The 19,003-nt window shown below is 39.9% G+C and overlaps 2 protein-coding genes across 6 annotated transcripts in view; one reads left to right on the plus strand and one right to left on the minus strand.

The window, feature by feature from the left end:
* Positions 1–1,130, minus strand: part of adgrv1 (adhesion G protein-coupled receptor V1) — a 50,503-nt gene extending 49,373 nt beyond the window's left edge. Inside the window, exons 1-2 of the mRNA XM_076288359.1 lie at positions 945–1,130; positions 348–497 (exon numbers count right to left, since the gene is read on the minus strand). Of these exons, the coding sequence (XP_076144474.1) occupies positions 348–497; positions 945–1,130 (336 nt within the window). The remainder of the gene's footprint in view (positions 1–347; positions 498–944) is intronic.
* Positions 1,131–3,643: 2,513 nt separating this feature from the next.
* On the plus strand, positions 3,644–18,640 carry snapc4 (small nuclear RNA activating complex, polypeptide 4). Of its 5 annotated transcripts, none has more exons than XM_076288946.1 (25): positions 3,644–3,722; positions 4,108–4,213; positions 4,738–4,869; positions 5,433–5,467; positions 6,003–6,096; positions 6,629–6,657; positions 7,114–7,257; positions 7,616–7,732; positions 9,454–9,532; positions 9,621–9,702; positions 9,816–9,917; positions 10,359–10,431; positions 10,893–11,057; positions 11,574–11,724; positions 11,907–12,013; positions 12,470–12,564; positions 12,971–13,065; positions 13,595–13,680; positions 14,216–14,713; positions 14,847–14,930; positions 15,244–15,487; positions 15,876–15,946; positions 16,053–16,109; positions 16,190–16,217; positions 16,360–18,640. In XM_076288946.1, the coding sequence occupies exons 2-25, from the start codon at positions 4,123–4,125 to the stop codon at positions 17,826–17,828; spliced, it is 4,128 nt and encodes a 1,375-aa protein (XP_076145061.1). In that variant the 5' UTR covers positions 3,644–3,722; positions 4,108–4,122; the 3' UTR covers positions 17,829–18,640. The 5 variants fall into 5 exon arrangements, with proteins under 5 accessions (XP_076145061.1, XP_076145060.1, XP_076145062.1 ...); XM_076288945.1 differs by having other exon boundaries at positions 3,645–3,722; positions 4,105–4,213; XM_076288947.1 differs by having other exon boundaries at positions 3,665–3,842; positions 4,105–4,225.
* The last annotated feature ends 363 nt before the right edge of the window (positions 18,641–19,003 follow it).

Consider the following 19,003-nt stretch of genomic DNA (forward strand, 5'->3'; position numbering starts at 1 on the left):
ACTCAAAATACATTACAATAAGAGGAAATGTATGGCCATAGAGATCTAGCCTTTGTCGAAGTCAGTCAGATGTTGTCACCTCGCTTCTTCTACATGAAACATGCTAACAACAAAAACAAACAATTGATTTAACTTCAAATATAACCAAGTCCATGACAAACCCCCACTGCTACCAGCTAGTCTGTCACATTTGCTTCATCTGTGAGTGGTCCTAATGTATTGCTGTATCCCTACGACAACAACTTTATCAGGATACAGTACATGTATTTGGGTATATCTATGAAACAGTAATGTATTAAGTTCAGCAGACAGGAGTGTACATTACTTCACATAAAACCCATGATTACCTGCATTTTAAGGCTAAAGACAAATGTTTCATCAGCTTCAGGTAAGTCATCATCCCGGACAGCAATGAAGATTGTCTTTCTTTTCTCAGTTGTAAGAAGAAAAACTGCAGCAGTAGTGGCCTCAAAGTCCCCTGTATCCTCACCCTCTTGCTGCAACCGCAAACAAGACACTACTGAATCATGCTGTATGCAAGTGGATGCTGTATGTTAAGGTTTCAAAGTTAGGGAGTTGGAGCGAATATCCAAAACGACTTATTTATAAAGACCTCCAAAAATGCTACGTTGTCACATTGAAAATAGAGGACATATAAAAATAACAGCACCGCTGTGACCCTTTCTTGTGAGAATAGTCCCAAAGACATTAACATGGGATTTTCACCCAAATAACTGCTGTTCTTTGGATGTTTTTCAGTCTCTACAACATTCATTGTAAAATGTGTAAATTCGGGTGAGAAAATACCATAGTCGATCAGTGGCTTCAGTACGGAGGCTGAGAGGTGTCATTGCAAGTAACTTCTGTAATCATAATATTTAAGCCAACTTGGAAATAAAATGAAAATAAGCAATCACTCAATCAGGAAAGATAACCAATCTTACCAGAACAAGTGCAGTGACATTCACAGGGTCTCCCACCCTTTCCACTACAAGGCGCACAACAGTTTGACTGGTTTCATGCACTCTGAAGTGGGTCTGGTCGGCAAACTTCAGCTCAGCTGACAGTAACTGGGCAGTCGGGAGGAAAAGTATAAGTGCAAGTCCAGTTACAAGGAAGGATGGTGCCATTCCTGTAAGTAAGTAAGTAAGTAAGTAAGTAAGTAAGTTTAATTTGTATAGCACATTTAAGATCAAAGTGCTTCACACAGTAAAAATGAGTAAATAAATACTGTAAAAGCAGTACTGTAAAAGCAGAAACATACCAAACACACAGACAAACATGTTGTATTTACAAACAAAGACATGACAATGATACCGCCCACATAGAACACGAATAAACAATGTTAAAGGGGACTCCAACAATTTCCAAATATAAATTTAGTGAACACACTTGCATCTTCATCCAGGATCCACAAACATAATTGGCCCAAGGTGTAGTGCACCAATACGCTCCATCACCTGGTTGCAGATTGCAGATAGGGTTTGAAATGGCATGCTGCCACAGGTGCCTAACACTAGAGTCAGGAGGCTTCTAAGAGACAGGTAGTCTAGTCCATTAATTGATTCTCAACCAGTGTACTGTGAGGCAAAGTGAGGTGTGCCATGGAATTTTGAGTAACCCAATACATTTTCATACAGGTTCAGGAAATAGGATTGAGGGCTATAAATGCATCAATGATATAGTCATAAAGTGGAGTTTGTAATGTTGATAAAAAATATTACATTGATAAAAAATAAATGGCATTTAGACATGTCAAACTTGAACTACATCCAAAAAACTGATGCTGCACACTGACCCAACAGCTGGTGTTTGTTGGAATTTGTTGGCATAATGTTGAGGCAGCTCAACTGACACCATGTGGACATATGTCTCAGCTCATGATGAGCATAGAATGCAATATGGGCACTAGAGTGAATACCCGTTATAAGTTATAGCCTATACAGTGTGTGACATCCTTCATAATCAGTAAGCAGCTTAAATCATCGTTGCGTTTTGGTTTGACCTTTGGTGTGCCTTAGCACTAGCCTGACGCGTCATACTCAGATTCCAGGCTATACCTTAGTGCCTATGAAAGCAAGAAATGCTGTCACTGAAGTTGGCCTAGTAGGCAGCAGTCAGGTTGTCAAATGTAAAATCAAGGATCCTAAATACAAACAACCCAGAAATCCACATCAATCTAACAATAAACCACCCGAACAATCCCTCAACGTGCCATTATAGGCTAACTAATAAATCGTGTAACACAACGGTATTCTATTTGGCTTTAATTTAACCTACTGTACATATGAAATAAAATAGGCACTCATCTTACCGGTTGACCGGGCTTATCCACAAGTGGAAACGGAGAACTCCAGAGAGTAGAATTTTCCAGGCAGTAATTGTTAGGCTATACGGGTTGCTTTAACAAGTCTGGAGACAAACATTCCTTTATGAATAGCCTATGTTTTGTTCTTCAAAATGATCCTCAACCCATGAGTTCCTGTATGGTAGCTAATGATTAGTCTATTTAGTCACCACTACCAGGTGGCCTAAAATTAAGAAGATAGTGTTAGATGAAATGCGCAAGTTATGGACCCCGTTTTCACGGGTGCGCCGAAATTGAAACGCTTCTAGTAGCCCAGAACACATTTACCAGCTGACGAAATCTGATCTCAAGTAGATCACAGACAGATCTTTTTCACAGTTACCTGCTATCTGGGTATATACTCATATTACAAACAAACTCATATTACAACAAATTCAGTCCTCTGTTCTCCACATGCCACCAGGTGTTGCCCATAGCAACTTAAAATGGACACCGTCATGTTGCATTGATCTGCATGGCGGGCCGGAACATTATAGACAGGCTCTAATAAAATACAAATTTAGTGTTCACTTTTTCAATTTAACTTAGAAGCAATGTGCAACGTTTGATTCAGTCAGGTATTGCTTCTGTAGCTTGATGACGTCGTGTTGGCACGGTGACACCTATACCTGCGCGTAATTCAGCGCGCAAGAGAATTAATAGGATATAGTCACAGTCACGACGTTTTTATGTCGAGTTCATCTTTCCCATGTTTTCATAATTTCACCAATCGCTGGGGGGCAGGAATTTAGAAGACGTTTGTGGTCCTCTTTCCACAGCACCACATACTCGATCCTTCATACCTTTCCTTTTTTTCCTGGTACAACATTCCCCTGTGTTCACACATTATTTTATTTTTCTGTTTGCTGTTTCAATATATCTCCACATTGAAAATAAATCTATCTCTATCTCTATATTAAACATATATATTAGTAATGAAGTAATGACGTAGCCATTTGGATTTTAAGCTATTGGAAAAGTAGGCTTTCAAACATAATTTTAAACGTTTTCTATTCTGGCATATGCCTGTGTGTGTAGGGCAGGCCTAAGCATTGGGGAATAAGACAAGAAAGATTTTTGGTGCAGCCAGACTGTAAAGAAAATGTGAGCATTGTAGAAACGCATTTTTATATTGTCTGTGAAAGCAACATGCAATATGGTTAAAGGTAGGTAGTGTTTAGAGAGGTTTGAATGTGATCACTGTTTGGAGAAGTAAGTGGGGGGTCTTTTTTCTCTGTTCCATTAGGTGGCGGTATGAGCTTTACAGGCGTAGTAACCCGCCAGTAAAGAGGTCAAGAAGAAGAAGTTTTGGCTACACTGACTTCGGCTAGCTATCCCGCTCCATCATTTTCGGCTAGAACTTCACACTGTACTGGTAATGTTATTGACCGAGTTATGGGTGGCGTAAATGTATTTCTAGTTTCTGCATGCAAGTCTGACCACTGAAATGTCCTCATAGGAAGCTAATTTAAAGTCAGCTAACTTGCAACCTAAGGTAACGTAAACGTGACGTTTAACATCTGCAACATATGTAGCATAACAGTGAAATTGAGAATGGATTATTTCAACAGTTTAACTCCAGACAACTGAGTTTATATGGAATTGGTTTACAAGACCACAAGCTTAGCCTTGTGGAAAATGTTAAGTTAACATCAACCTAGTGGTGTGTGTGGTGGTCATTGTGTGATGGTTGAATGTTGGTTGTTGCTTGTAATGTTGGTAAAAGCTTACAACGCGTGCCTTCTCGTTCCTTGCAGCAGCAGTGCGTTGTTAACATGGAGCCAAACGATATGATGGCGCTAAGGGATGACTCGAGGAATGAGGAAGAGGTGCTTAACAGCTGTCCTAGTAACTTCCATCAGAATGGTGAGTAGAGATGTAAGTTAGCCTAACGTCACGGCGAGTTTCATGCGTATGGTAGCAACTTCAAGGCTTTTAAATATGCCCGCCCTCTTTTGCCGTTTTTCATGAACATTTCTGTGTGTAGCCTGCATTTGTTTATGACACTGCATAACCTACCTATTTACAATTAGGATTTATGATAACCTATTTCAACTACCGTTACACTCACTCCCCTAAAAAAAAAATTCTGTTTCAGTGCAGGTTTTACATACACATTACCAATCATCACCATGTCTTTAAATACAATATAGATGAAACTAAAAAAAAAATGGCATCATTAGACCACTAAGTGGCACTGTTATACACAAATATGTTTTTCTTTTGGTCAAGAACTGAGTTTGTTTTTACAAAAGCAATATGTCCCCAAGGTTGATCAAGCCTAACCTTCTTTTTTTACTTTTCAGTTTGTGAAAGTCAAGTTGATTAAAGCTAGTGGTAGATTCTAAAATTCTTGATTATGTTGATATGGTATTATTTTCATATTACAGATGCTATGGAAAATGTTCCTGAATCAGTAGACTTGATTACACAGAGGGAGAAGGTTCAACAACAAATTTTAGCACTTGAAAAATATTTTGACGCAGATGGCAATTCAGACGTGTCATCATGCAGCTCCTTAGGTGAGTTTCAAAAGTTTTCCATACTGATGTCTGCGAATGAAATCTAGGTGACCCTTTGGTTTCTTGCATACCCTTTTGGTGCTCTTCTACAAAGCCATCATTGAAAGCATTATCTCATCTTCAATCACCATCTGGTATGGGAGCTCTGACAGTCGCACCAAGAGGGAATTAAGAGAGAGTTGTCACCAAAGCCTCCAACATCACTGGTTGTGACCTTCCATCAGTCCACTCCCTGTATGCTGAACCGAGCAACCAAGATCATCAGGGACACCTCACATCCGAGCCATGATCTCTTCCAACTTCTGCCCTCTGGAAGACGCTATAGATCTCTGAAGACTGGAACGATGCGCTTCAACAACAGCTTCTACCCTTCAGCAATTAGACTCCTGAACTCCTGAAGATTTGCAACTCTACTTATTTATTTATTTTATTTTATCCCCTCCCGCTATTGTTGCCCATACCCCCCCCCCCCCACCACAAAAAATACCACCAACATTGTTGTGTGGCAATTAAAGTACAGTACAAGTACTAAACATTTTGTTGTCTTTTTTTGTATTTGGCAGATGGCGACTCAGAAGATGGTGATGACACGTTGGATGTAAGTGTTTTACTAATTCATTTTAGCGGTTGGACAAAATAATGGAAACACCAACTGATAGAATAGCTAAAGACTGGCTCAAAGAACACAGCAGTGGTGTGAGACTGTTGGATTGGCCCCCAAAATCACCAGATCTGAACATTTCTGGTGTGTTTTGGATCAGCAAGTAAGGTCATCCCCAGGTAATTTTCTTTGAAAGAGCTGGAACAGGTTCTGCTTAAGGTATTAATTAAAATTTCCCAGCAACTGTCTAAAACTTGTGTTACTGTATTCATTGAAGTTTTGAAGCAGTTATTGATGTCAAAGGGAGAACCAGCTCAATATTGAATGAGAAAATTGTCATTTAGCGTCCAACCCCTGTTTATCATAGTTTGTAAATGTTTCTGGCTATTGTGAAGGCCTGCTATTAATTATGTAATCATTATAAGTCTATTATGATTTCAGATTCTGATTTCAGATTCTACTGTTGTTTTTTTAATAGTAATGTAATGTTTATTTATTTATTTGCATTTATTTGATGCTGTCTCCTTTTCAGAATGTAAGCAGCCTTGATGCAAAGCATTTAAAGATTCAGTTAGAGATAAAACAACTGGAAGAGAAGCTTGGCCTGGGTGCTGATCATCTAAGTGGTATTGTATCTCTTCATATTTATGATGATTGTTAAATTAAGTGATATTGACCATTAATTATACTATACAGATTAAGTGTTAATTTTGACAGCCATTTGACAGTATGCTAAAGTTGTATTTTAGAGAGAGAGAGAGAGAGAGAGAGAGAGAGAGAGAGAGACTTGATCGATCGATCCCCAAGGGGAAATTCAAGGAGATTGGAGGAGCTTTAGGCAAAGGGAAGACACACAACGTATTACAGAACATTGAGATTCAAACTGTTGCGTTGTTTTAATTTTTAAAACAATTCACAATCACTTCATAAGATGCACTCTTCAGCCATTTTTGTGACTTTAATGATGAGGCAACATTAGTAAAAAACTGCCATTAAGTATCCTGCAGTAGATATAATCATGTTTGTTGATAACTGTTTTTGTTTCACACCTCTTGTCATTTTAAAGTAGATTGATGCAAAGTTTTGCAACCAACTGTACATCTGATTGTTCAGTTTGGTCCCATTATATGTCATTGACTTCTCTTTATGAATCCACAGATGATGGGGGCAGCTCTGAAATGGCAATGGTAAGTATGTGCTGTATGTCAGCTTTGCTCTTATTTTCTCCTCATTTTTAACTTTCACAGAAAAATTGTATAACTCCTTGTTGTACACAGCTTGTTGTGACTCCATGTGCACACATTTCCACAATTTCAAGTAGGGGCCCAATAACATATAACATCCAGTCTGTATTTCCTACAGAATTAGATTCTTTATGTGGTGGGGGATGTCATGAAGTGGGGTGGGTGCAAAGGGAATTAAAACTTCAACCTCTAAGCGTTTTACAAGGATGTCACTCTGTTTCCACTCTGTTAGTTGGCCAGACCCAACAAAGTTGATGAACAAATGTGAAATATGTATATGATGTTGAATATTTAATAAATACTAAATTACAATGAAATTCTGAAGCCACACAAGATAAACATTTACCACTGAGTTTTTGTCCACACATATTGACACATCTTTTCCTTTTATTATGAAAGAGTGAAGAAGACAGCGATGACGAGGATTTTGAACTACCTTTGAATACAGAAACCTGCTTGGAAATGAACCTGGTATATCAAGAAGTGGTGAAAGAGAAGTTGTCAGAACTTGAAAAACTTCTGCAGGATAACAAACAACAACAGGTGAAGAAATGCTTTTGAGATTTTTGGGGGGGAAGTGACCATTTCCTTCCCATTTTGTAAAATGTTTACAGATTATAGGCATGAGGGCTGCATATTAATAAACCCTAATGTAAGGCACTGGTATTAATATGTTCTTACATTTGAGAAAATTGTCCTCTCAAAGTGATTGAAATCAGCCTTTTCTTCTCTGTAACTTACTTTTATGTGTTGTCAGTGTTGATGTTATGGGAGCAAGAGGCCTTCCAAAGTCTTGCCAAATATTGATAGTCAGAAAATAATGTAAATGCCATTTTGAAATTCTTTGACCTGTAATATGTGCATAATATGTGCGTAATATGTGTGTAATTTGTTTCCACAGAGAGAGCTTGAGGGTCATGTGCATGGCTCTGCTGCTTCAAATCCACGGGTGCCATCAAATAATTTATTTATTGGAAACTTTATGAAACCCTACTTCAAGGACAAGGTCACTGGTCTGGTAAGGGTTGGCCTGATGAGCCAGTATTATTACCTCTTTCATAGGGATGCACCGATCTATTTTTTGAAAGTTGCTTTTGATAAAAGTGTTACTGTAGCTGAAGGACTATTGACCGTTTCAAGAGAGTTACCATAGATATATATACTATGAGAGTTCCATTATCAGCAGTTGTTCCCACAAGGCTTCCGTTGTAACATTCCGTATGTTATCTTAATGAAGCGGAAGTAGATTGGGAACAAAATAGAATGTTCAAGCATTGTTTTTGTTTCTAATCGTTCCGGTCCTTGATTATGATTGGCTGAATCGCGTTCGGTGCCGTTGTAAAATCCAGCACAAACATACACCTTGCCTGCATTCCGTTCTATATTACTGTGCTACCATAACTTGATACAAAAGTTTAAGTAGCTGCGTCTCTTAACGTTGCTTGGCAACCATTCAGATAGAGGAAATATATTTCTTTGCAGAAGAATGATTATCTATGAATAAATCGTTACATTTCTCGTTGCTTTGCCTTTACTTTATGAAACTTTGCCAGGTATTTATAGCAACAGTTTTAGAAAAGCAATAAGCCACTCGAGTCCGTAGGTTACGCTGATTCAATAAGCCCCTAGAGGCCGTAGGTTACGCTGATTCTACAACAGCTAAGGGACAGAAATCAATGGGATTTTACAAAATGGCAAATAAAACACGACAGAAACTTCGCTATGCTACTTGTTTTGGAACATCAACGAACACCACTAACCACTCTGTGAGTTGCAGTTTTGAAAACGAACGTTAAGGGTTGTTTTAAGGACATGTTTGTGCCAGCCTGTAGGCAGCCACTCTGAAGCAGTAAAGGCGATTCAAAACAAGTCAGAAAAGTCGAGACAGGACCAATCGTCAAAATTTCGGTGTCCACCACTCTAGTTCATCCAAAACAAACCAGAAAAGGGACTCAAAGTGCTAAATACCGGAATTATCCTTTAATGGACGAGGGCTAGGGGCAAAGAACTCCCCGACACGCAGCGAAGTTGCAGTTGCCTCCGACCGAGTCCATTAATTCCGTATAACTGGACACACCTCGAAGGCCGTTATCCCGCTTATCACCCGGTTGCCACTGTAAAGCCATGCCTTTATAGCACGCTAAGTATAAGTATATATACTTTTTTGATCCCGTGAGGGAAATTTGGTCTCTGCATTTTAACCCAATCGGTGAACTAGTGAAACACAAACAGCAGACAGTGAACACACAGTGAGGTGAAGCACACACTAATCCCGGCGCAGTGAGCTGCCTGCTTCAACGGCGGCGCTCGGGGAGCAGTGAGGGGTTAGGTGCCTTGCTCAAGGGCACTTCAGCCGCGGCCCACTGGTCGGGGCTCGAACCGGCAACCCTCCGGTTACAAGTCCAGAGTGCTAACCAGTGGGCCACAGCTGCCCATAAGGAAACACGCGGTTCCGTTTAAAAAGAAGCCCACTAGTTCAGCTTGTTGTACAACTTCTGTTGGCCCTATAACAGTGATAGCATGGACAGTTACCTTGTTTACAGTTGATTCCATTGTTGCGAAGCCTGCCTCCAGGCTCAACCGTCGTCCTACTATGGTTGTTTCATCAACTATCTGTAAAAAATCTGTATATGATAAACATTTGATTTTGTCATATTGCCAGTTTTGAAAATATAAGCAACTTAGATCACACACACACACACACACACACACACACACATAACATCCTTATTTCCACAGGGACCTCCTGCAAATCCTGAAGCTAAAGAGAAAATGATTTCAGGAACAAAGCCTTGTGATGAGAAATCTATCAAACGATGTAAGTTGTCGATATACGATCATCCTAGAGCTGATGTCTATAGATTCAGTACTGTGCTCTGATCTGATGTATTTATACTCTTGCTCAGGGGAGGGATGGCAGAAGTCTTTATTAATCAGTGCAGTCGTCCAAGACACGATGAAGCGTCTGATTCAGCCCAAACTGTCCAAGTGCGTTAAAGATCACCGTGAACTATCTCTTATTTTTATTATATGCATACAGTACATTCAATACATTGATTTATTCATTAATTTATGTTTATTTCCATAACATTGTTTCAAAGAATGGAGTACTTAAGAGACAAAGCCTCGAAAGTTGAAGGAACGGAGAAGGAAATGCTACAAAAGCAAATTCAAGACCTAGATATGGGAATTGCAAAAATAAGGTATTTGTTTCTTTGATTTTGTCTCATCAGGCTATTTAATTGTGTATTTCAGGTAATATTAATCAGATTGCAGTTGTGTTGTTTTGATTGAATAAATCAAATAACAATACCCAATTACAGTTCTACTACGATTACTTTGAAAACAATATAAAATAACTATTATGAAAATTCATTAAAATGGTCGATATAGCATTTTGGAACCAATTTGGAAACACATACCGTGTTCGACTTTCTGTGTTGTACATGTTTTCGTATGTTGTCTGGTGTCATTTGTTCATTCTTAGCTGTGTTGTTCATTGCTGCCATGTTTTCATGTCCCTGCACCCCCCCCCCCCCCCTACACACACACACACACACACACACACACACACACACACACACTATGTGGAGAGGATCTGTGTGGTTGTTGATTTTTCTTGTTTTTTTTTTCCTTTAAAAAAGAGCATTAAGTGAAAATGACCTGATGGGAGAACGTAATGATGACCATGACTGGGAGAAAATATCAAATATCGATGTAAGTCATTAAGAAATGGAAGATATTTTAATAGAATGGTGGAGTTGAGTAGTTAACTGATAATTATTGTGATAATTATATTGCGATATGTATATCATAAGCATATTTATTTGTTTGTGGGCAGCCGTGTCCTACTGGTTAGCACTTCGGACCTGTAACCGAAGTGTTGCCGGTTCGAACCCCGACCAGTAGGCACGGCTGAAGTGCCCTTAAGCAAGGCACCTAACCCCTCACTGCTCCCCGAGCACCGCTGTTGATGCAGGCAGCTTACTGCGCCGAGATTAGTGTGTGCTTCACCTCACTGTGTGCTGTGTGTGTTTCACTAATTCACGGATTGGGATAAATGCAGAGACCAAATTTCCCTCAAGGGATCAAAAGAGTATATATACTTATACTTATACTTATACTTTGTTTGTTGAATAACTGTTGATGAACCCTGTTGTCCATCCATCCCCATGTAGTTTGAAGGCAAGCGAAAGGCTGAGGACTTGAAACAGTTCTGGCAGAACTATTTGCACCCCTCTGTAAACAAGTCCTCATGGAAGCCAGATGAGATTGAGAAACTCAAATCCATTGTCGAGGAGAACCAAGGTCACAACTGGGAGGAGATTGCAGAACAAATGGGGGTATGGCATGTCTGGGCAGACCAGGCAAACATCCTTATTTCACTTTTTAACAAAAATACTTACAGAAGCATCTACTGCTAAGCTCTGCACACACCAAGCTGACAGTCGAACGTCTGATGATATTGGGCCAAAAAGCTTCTGTGAGCAGAACTGGTACAGTGTGTACGTCCGTCGACAGGTTTGCGGTGGATTCAACGTGTCAGAGCTGTCCATAAAAAAGGTTTTCACCGATTGGCTGCTAAGTCCGAGTGTTATTATCAGATATTCCCCACAGGCACAAAATGTATGTGCTAGTTGCCCGTTGACAGTAATCTTTGCGAAGTGTTCCAGTGTAACATTTTTGGCCCAACACAGGACACAAGGACACTCAACAATCAGTCAGGCTTGGACCTAGTTGTTTGAAGTTTGCTTGATGCGTGTTCAACTTTAGTGTGGAATTGCTCTGACTTGATATTTATCACATTAAGCTGTAGAAGTTTGATCACTTGACTAACTTGGTTTTTTTCCTTTTTTTAGACCAACAGAACAGCCTTCATGTGCTTTCAGACACACCAACGCTATATCTACAAAGACTTTAAGAAAAGAGAATGGACTAAAGAGGAGGACGATCATCTCAGACATTTGGTGCAGAAATATCGTATTGGAAACTTCATTCCACACACACAGAGTAAGTTTTGACTTTAATCTATATGAGAAATGTTTAGAAATACTGGCTAAATAAGCCATTATTATACTTCCATGATGTGGATTCCAGGAAAGCACCCAACTGAGGTTGAGGTTCTGAGGTTTTAAATCATTGTAGAAGTTCGTAGTTTGTTGACTCCATGTCTATTTTGCCCATTCTTGCAGTATCCTATTTCCTGGATGGGAGGGATGCTAGCCAGGTGGTATATCGTTGGGGTCAAGTTCTTGATCCTTCCATCAAAAAAGGTCCTTGGTCTAAAGATGAGGATGAGGTATTTTATATTTACTTTGGATGCTAGTTGCGATAAAAAGTCATTATCTACAAACTCTTACTTTTCCACTTGCATTACTTTGGTTGTGTGTGTGTGTGTGTGTGGGGGGAGGGGGGGTGTTAGTGCCAACATTATTCAGTTCAGGTCACCAGTAATGCGTGTTGAAGAAGACCCACACACTGTCCTTTACGCATGCAAATACTTTATTTCACACAGCGTTTAACTCTGTGTGACCGAAACGTTGTGTGAATTAAAGTATTTGCATGCGTAAAGGACAGGGTGCGGGACTTCTTCAACACGCAGTGCCAACATTAATGAAACTGCTTTAGTAAGATCATTGTATAATTTTCCATTCCAAAACAAATTTATTTCTCTCTGCTGGTGACATGTTTAACATTACAGTACAACATATACATTATCTGTGCTCTTACTGATGTGTGTCTGCTTCTGTTGCAGTTGTTATTGAAAGCAGTAGAGAAGTATGGTGTCCCGAATTGGTGGAGAATCAGATTTGATGTACCAGGCCGGACGGATTCACAAGTTCGAGACAGGTAATCCTCTGTTAATAATTAAGGGTTTCACATGTAGTGATGTGGTGATCTACAAACCCTGGCAGCTCGTTATGCTTCTCAATATTGGTTTCAGTTTAAACTTTGTTTTGTCTTTTATTTTTAATTTATTTTATTCATCATTTTTAGCATTGGTTTATAGAATTATCAACAATTTTAATGGTTAATTTCTGTTTTTTTATGTGAATTTAACAGTCCAAGAATAAGAATTACTATATGTAATACAAATTAAAATACAAATGGTTAATCACTTTGCACTGTTCATCTATTGGTTTATAATGTAATTTGTGCAGCACCATTTGCTCCGTCATAGCATATCACTGTATACTGCAAACTGTCATAGTGACAGTTTGACATTTTTAATGAGCTCATGGTTATGGTTTGACAGATATTTGGACTGCCTCTCTGATGATGTGAAGAAAGGCCCTTGGACTAGAGAGGAAGTGAACATGCTGATACGAGCAGTAAACAAATATGGAGTTGGTGAGTTTGATGTCAGTAACTGTACGTACACACCGCCGCCGACTTGAGCTGCAAAAGAAGCTCTGGCCGCCCTGTCAAGGACGCTTGGTAAAAAGTATGGGGATGCTTTCGACCCTTTGGCCGCTCTGACGTGGTAGCATTCTACGTGGCTTGTTGTTTGCCGCTGAACCGCGTCATAGCTCATTAGCATAAAGTTGACCAAATTACAACTTTCTGCTTGACGCTCAAGTCGCTCAAGACACCCAAAACGTGAGGCCGACGGATTTGCCGCTTCTTGCAGCTGAGAGAAGCTGGCTTCCATTGAAAATGAATGACTTCCTGTATCTTTTGCAGCTCAAGTCAGCGGCGGTGTGTACGTAAAGTAAAAGGAAAAGGGATGCTTCATGTTTTTTTGTTTCATATTTCAACTTGAGCTGGAACTTATAGCAGATGCATTTCATCTTGTAAATTACTGACAGCTGAAAAGACATACTGAGGAATACTGATAAAGTTTTTTTTTTTTGCTGTTGCTGTCTATTTTGCTCTATAGGTAAATGGGCTAAGATTGCATCTGAGATTCCGAATCGCATTGACAGTCAGTGCCTACAAAAATGGAAACAAATAAACAAACGCGTGGTAAGTTTGGTCTATCTATCTCCCTTATTCTCTCTCTCACACACTCACACACATACAGGTTATTTTAGTAACACCATTCACCATTTCCCCCCAAAATATTTGTAGTAATAATATTTGAGTACAATTCCCATTGTTAATCTTTTCATAACAACTGGTATGGTTCCCATGACAGACCAGTACAACCCCATTTTCAAAAAAGTTGGGACACTGTGTAAAATGAAGAAAAAGAAATAGAATACTATGATTTGAAAATCATGTAGTCATATATAATAGTAGACATCATATCAGTTTTTGAAACTGAAAAAAAAGTTTCTTGAAAGTATATGTTCATTATGAATTTGATGGCTGCAACATGGCTAAATTGTGTCCCATTAATGCCCGAACAGGGATTTAAGCTACAGTACTCAACAGTCTTGGGTCTTCTTAATTGTGTTTTCCATTGAATGATGCACCCAATGTGAACGGTCTGGACTGCAGGCAGGCTGTGGGTAGTGTATTGCATATCACTTTATTTGCTCCATTTTAAACATTGCAGATAGCAAGAAGGAGCTTTTCAAATTCTTCCATTTCCCATCTCCTTGACTCCAAAAGAATTTTGACTAAGCAGACAAGGGAAAAGAGGAAGAAATTCCGGAGAAGTGCGAAAAAGAAAGACGAGGAAAGCGAAGATGAAGAAGACGAAGAGGAGGTCCCGTACATTGAAAGCGATGAGGAGAAAAAGAGGCTAAGAAGAAAAGAAGATAAGCAAGCTCCTTCTGAATCTGAGGAGGAAGAGCCAATTCCTCCAAAGCCTAAATATGTCCACCTTCCCTTGTCTAAGTGGATGCCTACACCGACAGACGAAACCACGCGGACAACAGGAACGTTACGTTTTATTTTGGTAAAGTCCCCTGACCTTGTGGATCCAGTCCAGTGTAGTACCCAAAGTGTTAGACCTGACTTCCAATTGCCTGCTTTTTACACTGTGTTGGACGGAAGTGGTGAACCGGTCAACCGCGTAAAAACACAGCTGTACCAGACACCAAAGACACGGGTATAGTAAACATCATTGATCTTTGCAGTGTCTTTGCAAATTCATTTCTGTAAAAAGCATGAATTTTCCATACATTTTTGGGTCAGTTTGATGTTTTCTTATTCACATGTCTTATTTCATATTTCATTTAAAGACTTATGATGAAGAAATGATCCTAGTTTCACAACTAGATGTAAAAAACTTTGTTCGCATGGTGGGAGCCAGCATTCTCAAAAAGGTAAGTGCTCATGTGGAAACTTGTAGTGCATGTGTTTTGGTGGTTTATTTTCATAAGATTTCAAATCTATGGAAGTAGGGCTTTTGGAAGTTTGGAATAACACATTAACACATTCTCACTGAAACATAATTAAACTAAGGGAAGTAGAATTTGTGGACCTGATCAGTTTAATGTGTTCTTGCATTGGCTGTACTACATTGATCCTCCTACATCCTTAAGTACAAATGATGTCTTTCTGTACCAAGTTTTAATTGGTTTATGTCACTTACTGTTGCCTTGTGTGAGAATCCAGCTGCTCCCTCTGTCTTTCTAGAGGGACAAATCGAGACAAAACACAGGCAATGCTGGCAGCATGCAGATGTCTAAACTAGTGAACCGTGGAGCCTCCGGTAGTGGCGCCAGTAAGGGTCCCAGAAAGGCTGCTCGTGTCCCGGCGTTGCTGGGACGAGGTGAATCGAAATCCTTCTGCAGTCAGCAGCAGCTCAAGGGAGCCATTGCCTCATGGATGGGCAGTTTACTCATACCGCTGCCATTGTCTGAGAGACAAGAACTGGAAGGTGTGGGTTTAATTTCTCAGATATTTTGTCATATACTTTCAACATATTTGATTTTTAAAGGTCAAGGAACACAATGGAATAATTGATATCTATGCCCCTTTTGCGTCAGTGTTGAACTTCATTTAGCTCTAAGACGGTACCCAGTTAGGCATTAAATGTCTAAAAGGGATCCGATCCTACCTGATCAACAATGTTACATAGTGCATTATCAAGTGTCCTAGGTGTGCATTGGCAATATCAGAGACGTCATTCCCTGTATAATAAATCAATGTAGCATCAGAATGAGCTTGAAACCGTAAAGAACTACATTATGTTCCTTTTAGGTAAGGGCATCTGCTTAATTTCCATATGCTTAATTTTATGTATTCCCATATTTTGTTATTTCAAGCGGATGTTCTGAGGAAGCGGTCAGCTGAAGTTGAGCTATCAAGTACTACAGTCTTCTGGTTGTTTTTGAAGGTGAGTTAATGTCTCCTAAAGTTGTTGTTGGTGATAATGTTTTATAATATGATTTGGTGATTTGTGTTTTTTTATAATCTTATGAGTTCTTATTGTTATGCGTCAGATTCTTCATATTGATGCAGCGGGTTGCAAGAAGGTGATTTCAGCTCGAAAGACTCCAGTAAGTAAAATTACCATTAACATACAGTGTTAAATATTGTGATTGTGGAGGTAACTGCTTGTTTTGTCTTTTTCCTTTAGGGTCCTACTGGAACCCATCCTAGCCCAGGTATGGTCTACATTAAGCACAATAGCTCACTAAGAAATTAGTCCAAAGGAGAATGATTACATGAACTTTGCAATGAAATAGTCCATTTGTAAATGTGTAGAAGTAAGCAAAGCTTATTCACCATATTTTTTCCCCCTCATAGGAGTGTCTACATCTGCAGCTCAGCCGACGGTTAGCATGCTGATCAAACAGAAGCAGCAAAGTGAAAAAGCTTCAGTATCCTCGCAGGTCAGTCACATGCAGCCCCAGCAGCATCAGCAGGTGTTGTTCCAGCTACAGCAACCTCAGCAGATCCAGCATCCTCAGCCATTGCAGACTCAAGTGGTCCAAGTGGCACAGCCTCTGATTGCTCAGCAGTTACAGCCCTGTAAAAAACAGCAAACACCATCTCAGCTAAGGTTTCCCCAGATGCCTCAAATCTTTCTAATGCCTGTAATGCCCCTTCAGTCCACACCTAGCAAACCTGTTAGCACACCTGTTTCCAAACCTGAAGGTACCAGGCCATCTAAGCGCACAAGGAAACCTACTACTAAAGCCAAGGAGCTAATGGAAGAGGCAGCTTCCAATGCCAAAAACCATCCCCAACGTAAGAGACCACGCCTGGACAATTACGTCCAACAAGCGTCTCCGGTCGCCTGGATTATTACTCCAACTGTGCAAATGCCTGTGAGCACCCAAGACTCAAGTAAGCTGGTTGGCAACAGCGTACTGACTCATTCACCAGCAGCCGGTTCCACTTCATCCAGCCCTTCTACATGTACAAGTAGCATCACCCAAGCAAACATTCCTGTAAACATGCCTGGTGTCCCCCCAGGTACCATTGTCTTCAGTTTGTCCAATGTCCCTGTCCCTACCCCTGTCATGATGCCAGCTGGTACCATGCCCAACTTAGTCAGGGCCAGTACGCCCGGCACCCCAGTGACCACTCCTTCGCCCACCGTCCAAGGTAGATGCTCTACAGCGTCCCCAGCCATAACGTACTTCACCACCTCACCTCTTGCCACATCGCGAGCATTACCATCAGCTCCTGGAACAGCAGCACAGAGGCCCCCTCTGCTCAAAACAAACCCCCTCTTTGCCTCTCCGTTGGCTGCACCTGGTCAAAGTCCAGCACGCCTCCCGCCGCCGATCACCCCTGTGGTCACGGTGCCTCGGCATTTGGTTACATTGCTACCTGCACCCAATCGAAATCAAACTCCAGACTCTGGGAATTATTACGATCCAAACCTCATGTTCATGGAGGACGTTAACACTGTGCAAAGCTGGATGAAGGAGAGGAGTGGGGCTATCTCTCAGTTGGATCACCCTCAGCCATACATCCCACCCTTTGTAAGCAGCATCAAAACTTTGCAGAGTCTCATGAAGGCCAGGACATCATTGTTTAAAGATTCTCTAAAGGTCCTACCTGTCAATCTCAGAGAGGCAGCTAGTGATAAAAAGTCTGAGGAGCAGTTGGTGGCTGTGAGAAGATTAGTAAAGAAGAAGTTTGACACCAATCCAGCTTATGTGTCTCTGAAGGCTCGTTTCCTGTCCTGCTTTGCTGTGCCAGCCCTCTTGGCCACCATTGATCCAGCCAAGGCGCTCCCACTCACATTTGATGACCTGGAATGATTTCATTTGAACGCAACGAGGGAAAAGCACTTTATAATTGTTTTTTTTTTTTAATTAAACAATATATTCTTATATATTCACCCCCTGTTTAGCACCCATTCTCACAACACCTTACCTCTTGAATGCTCAAGAAATGGTTTTAACTGTGAATAGGAATGGGGTATTTGAAAACACTGTGAGGCCATTTGTTAAGTTGTTAAAAATAAATGTACTGTTACTTGGAAATGAAAATACTATTTCAGGCTTTAAGACCATGATAGAGTAAGGACAGGGCTCATGAATTAACTAAGATGTAAAATGGCTGTGGGTTCGCTCAGCCTCAGTTCATAGGAATATCAACTGATTTTTGTCATGACTGTTGGTCAACGGTGTGCAGTTATGAAAAAGGAAAAAAGCCATGCAATCAATCCTTTGCAGTACTTTTTTTGAAGACTCGAAATCGGTCCGTGGGAAATTAGAGCACAGTTAAGGGATTCTTAGATCAGCCATTATCTTGGATTGCACAATGACCAAATTGGCATTCTTTAAGCATTTTTTTTTCTTAATTGAATTTAAGGTTGATAGATAGACTTTCCGAAATGGGCTTCAAAACAAATGTGTCTTGTACGATAACGATACTTAACTCTGGTATCGTGCTGTTTGCATATTTTAGTTCACGTTTTTACATTCACTGTCAAACATGTTTGTGTTGTATTTATTTGTGTTGCCATGCTGTCTATCTTTGAAGAGATAGTTTGCACATGCACAGGTGTTGTGCTTGGGCATACTTTGTAAAAATGTCAATAAATCAGTTAATGGTTCTGTTAAATGTGCTCCACATTAATAGTGAGTTAATAGTAAATTGATATATAAGGATAATGTGTTAAACCTATTTCCAACATGGTCCTACATGATTTCAAATAAAACATCTTTTGTCTGCCATAAACGTTCAACGAAAACATACAATGAACGGTTTTAAAATTGTAAAAGATCCTGAATCAAAAAGATATGTCACAAAATGAAACAATTAAATGTTTCAACTTGAAACTTAATAAGCTTCTCAATAAGCAATACGCACCATAAAACAACACTTAAATAGCAAAAAATTGCATGTGTGAAATAGGCTGAATGAATGAATGCAACATACAAATACATCTGTGATTCTAATTAAGGTGAAACAGTTTGAAACTAATCCC

This window comes from Alosa pseudoharengus, unplaced genomic scaffold (assembly GCF_046254945.1).
Source record: "Alosa pseudoharengus isolate Yale_2024_CS ecotype anadromous, Long Island Sound unplaced genomic scaffold, YU_APseudo_1.1 YU_APseudo_1.1_scf_17, whole genome shotgun sequence".
NCBI lineage: Eukaryota > Metazoa > Chordata > Actinopteri > Clupeiformes > Clupeidae > Alosa > Alosa pseudoharengus.

What these genes read in the sequence shown, in the direction of transcription:
- snapc4 (XM_076288946.1), top strand. Translation starts at nt 4,123, where the DNA reads ATGGAGCCAAACGATATGATGGCGCTAAGGGATGACTCGAGGAATGAG. An exon ending in AGGACAAGGTCACTGGTCTG is followed by an intron (nt 7,733 to 9,453) that starts GTAAGGGTTGGC and finishes TTATTTCCACAG; the next exon opens with GGACCTCCTGCAAATCCTGA. An exon ending in ATGGGAATTGCAAAAATAAG is followed by an intron (nt 9,918 to 10,358) that starts GTATTTGTTTCT and finishes CCTTTAAAAAAG; the next exon opens with AGCATTAAGTGAAAATGACC.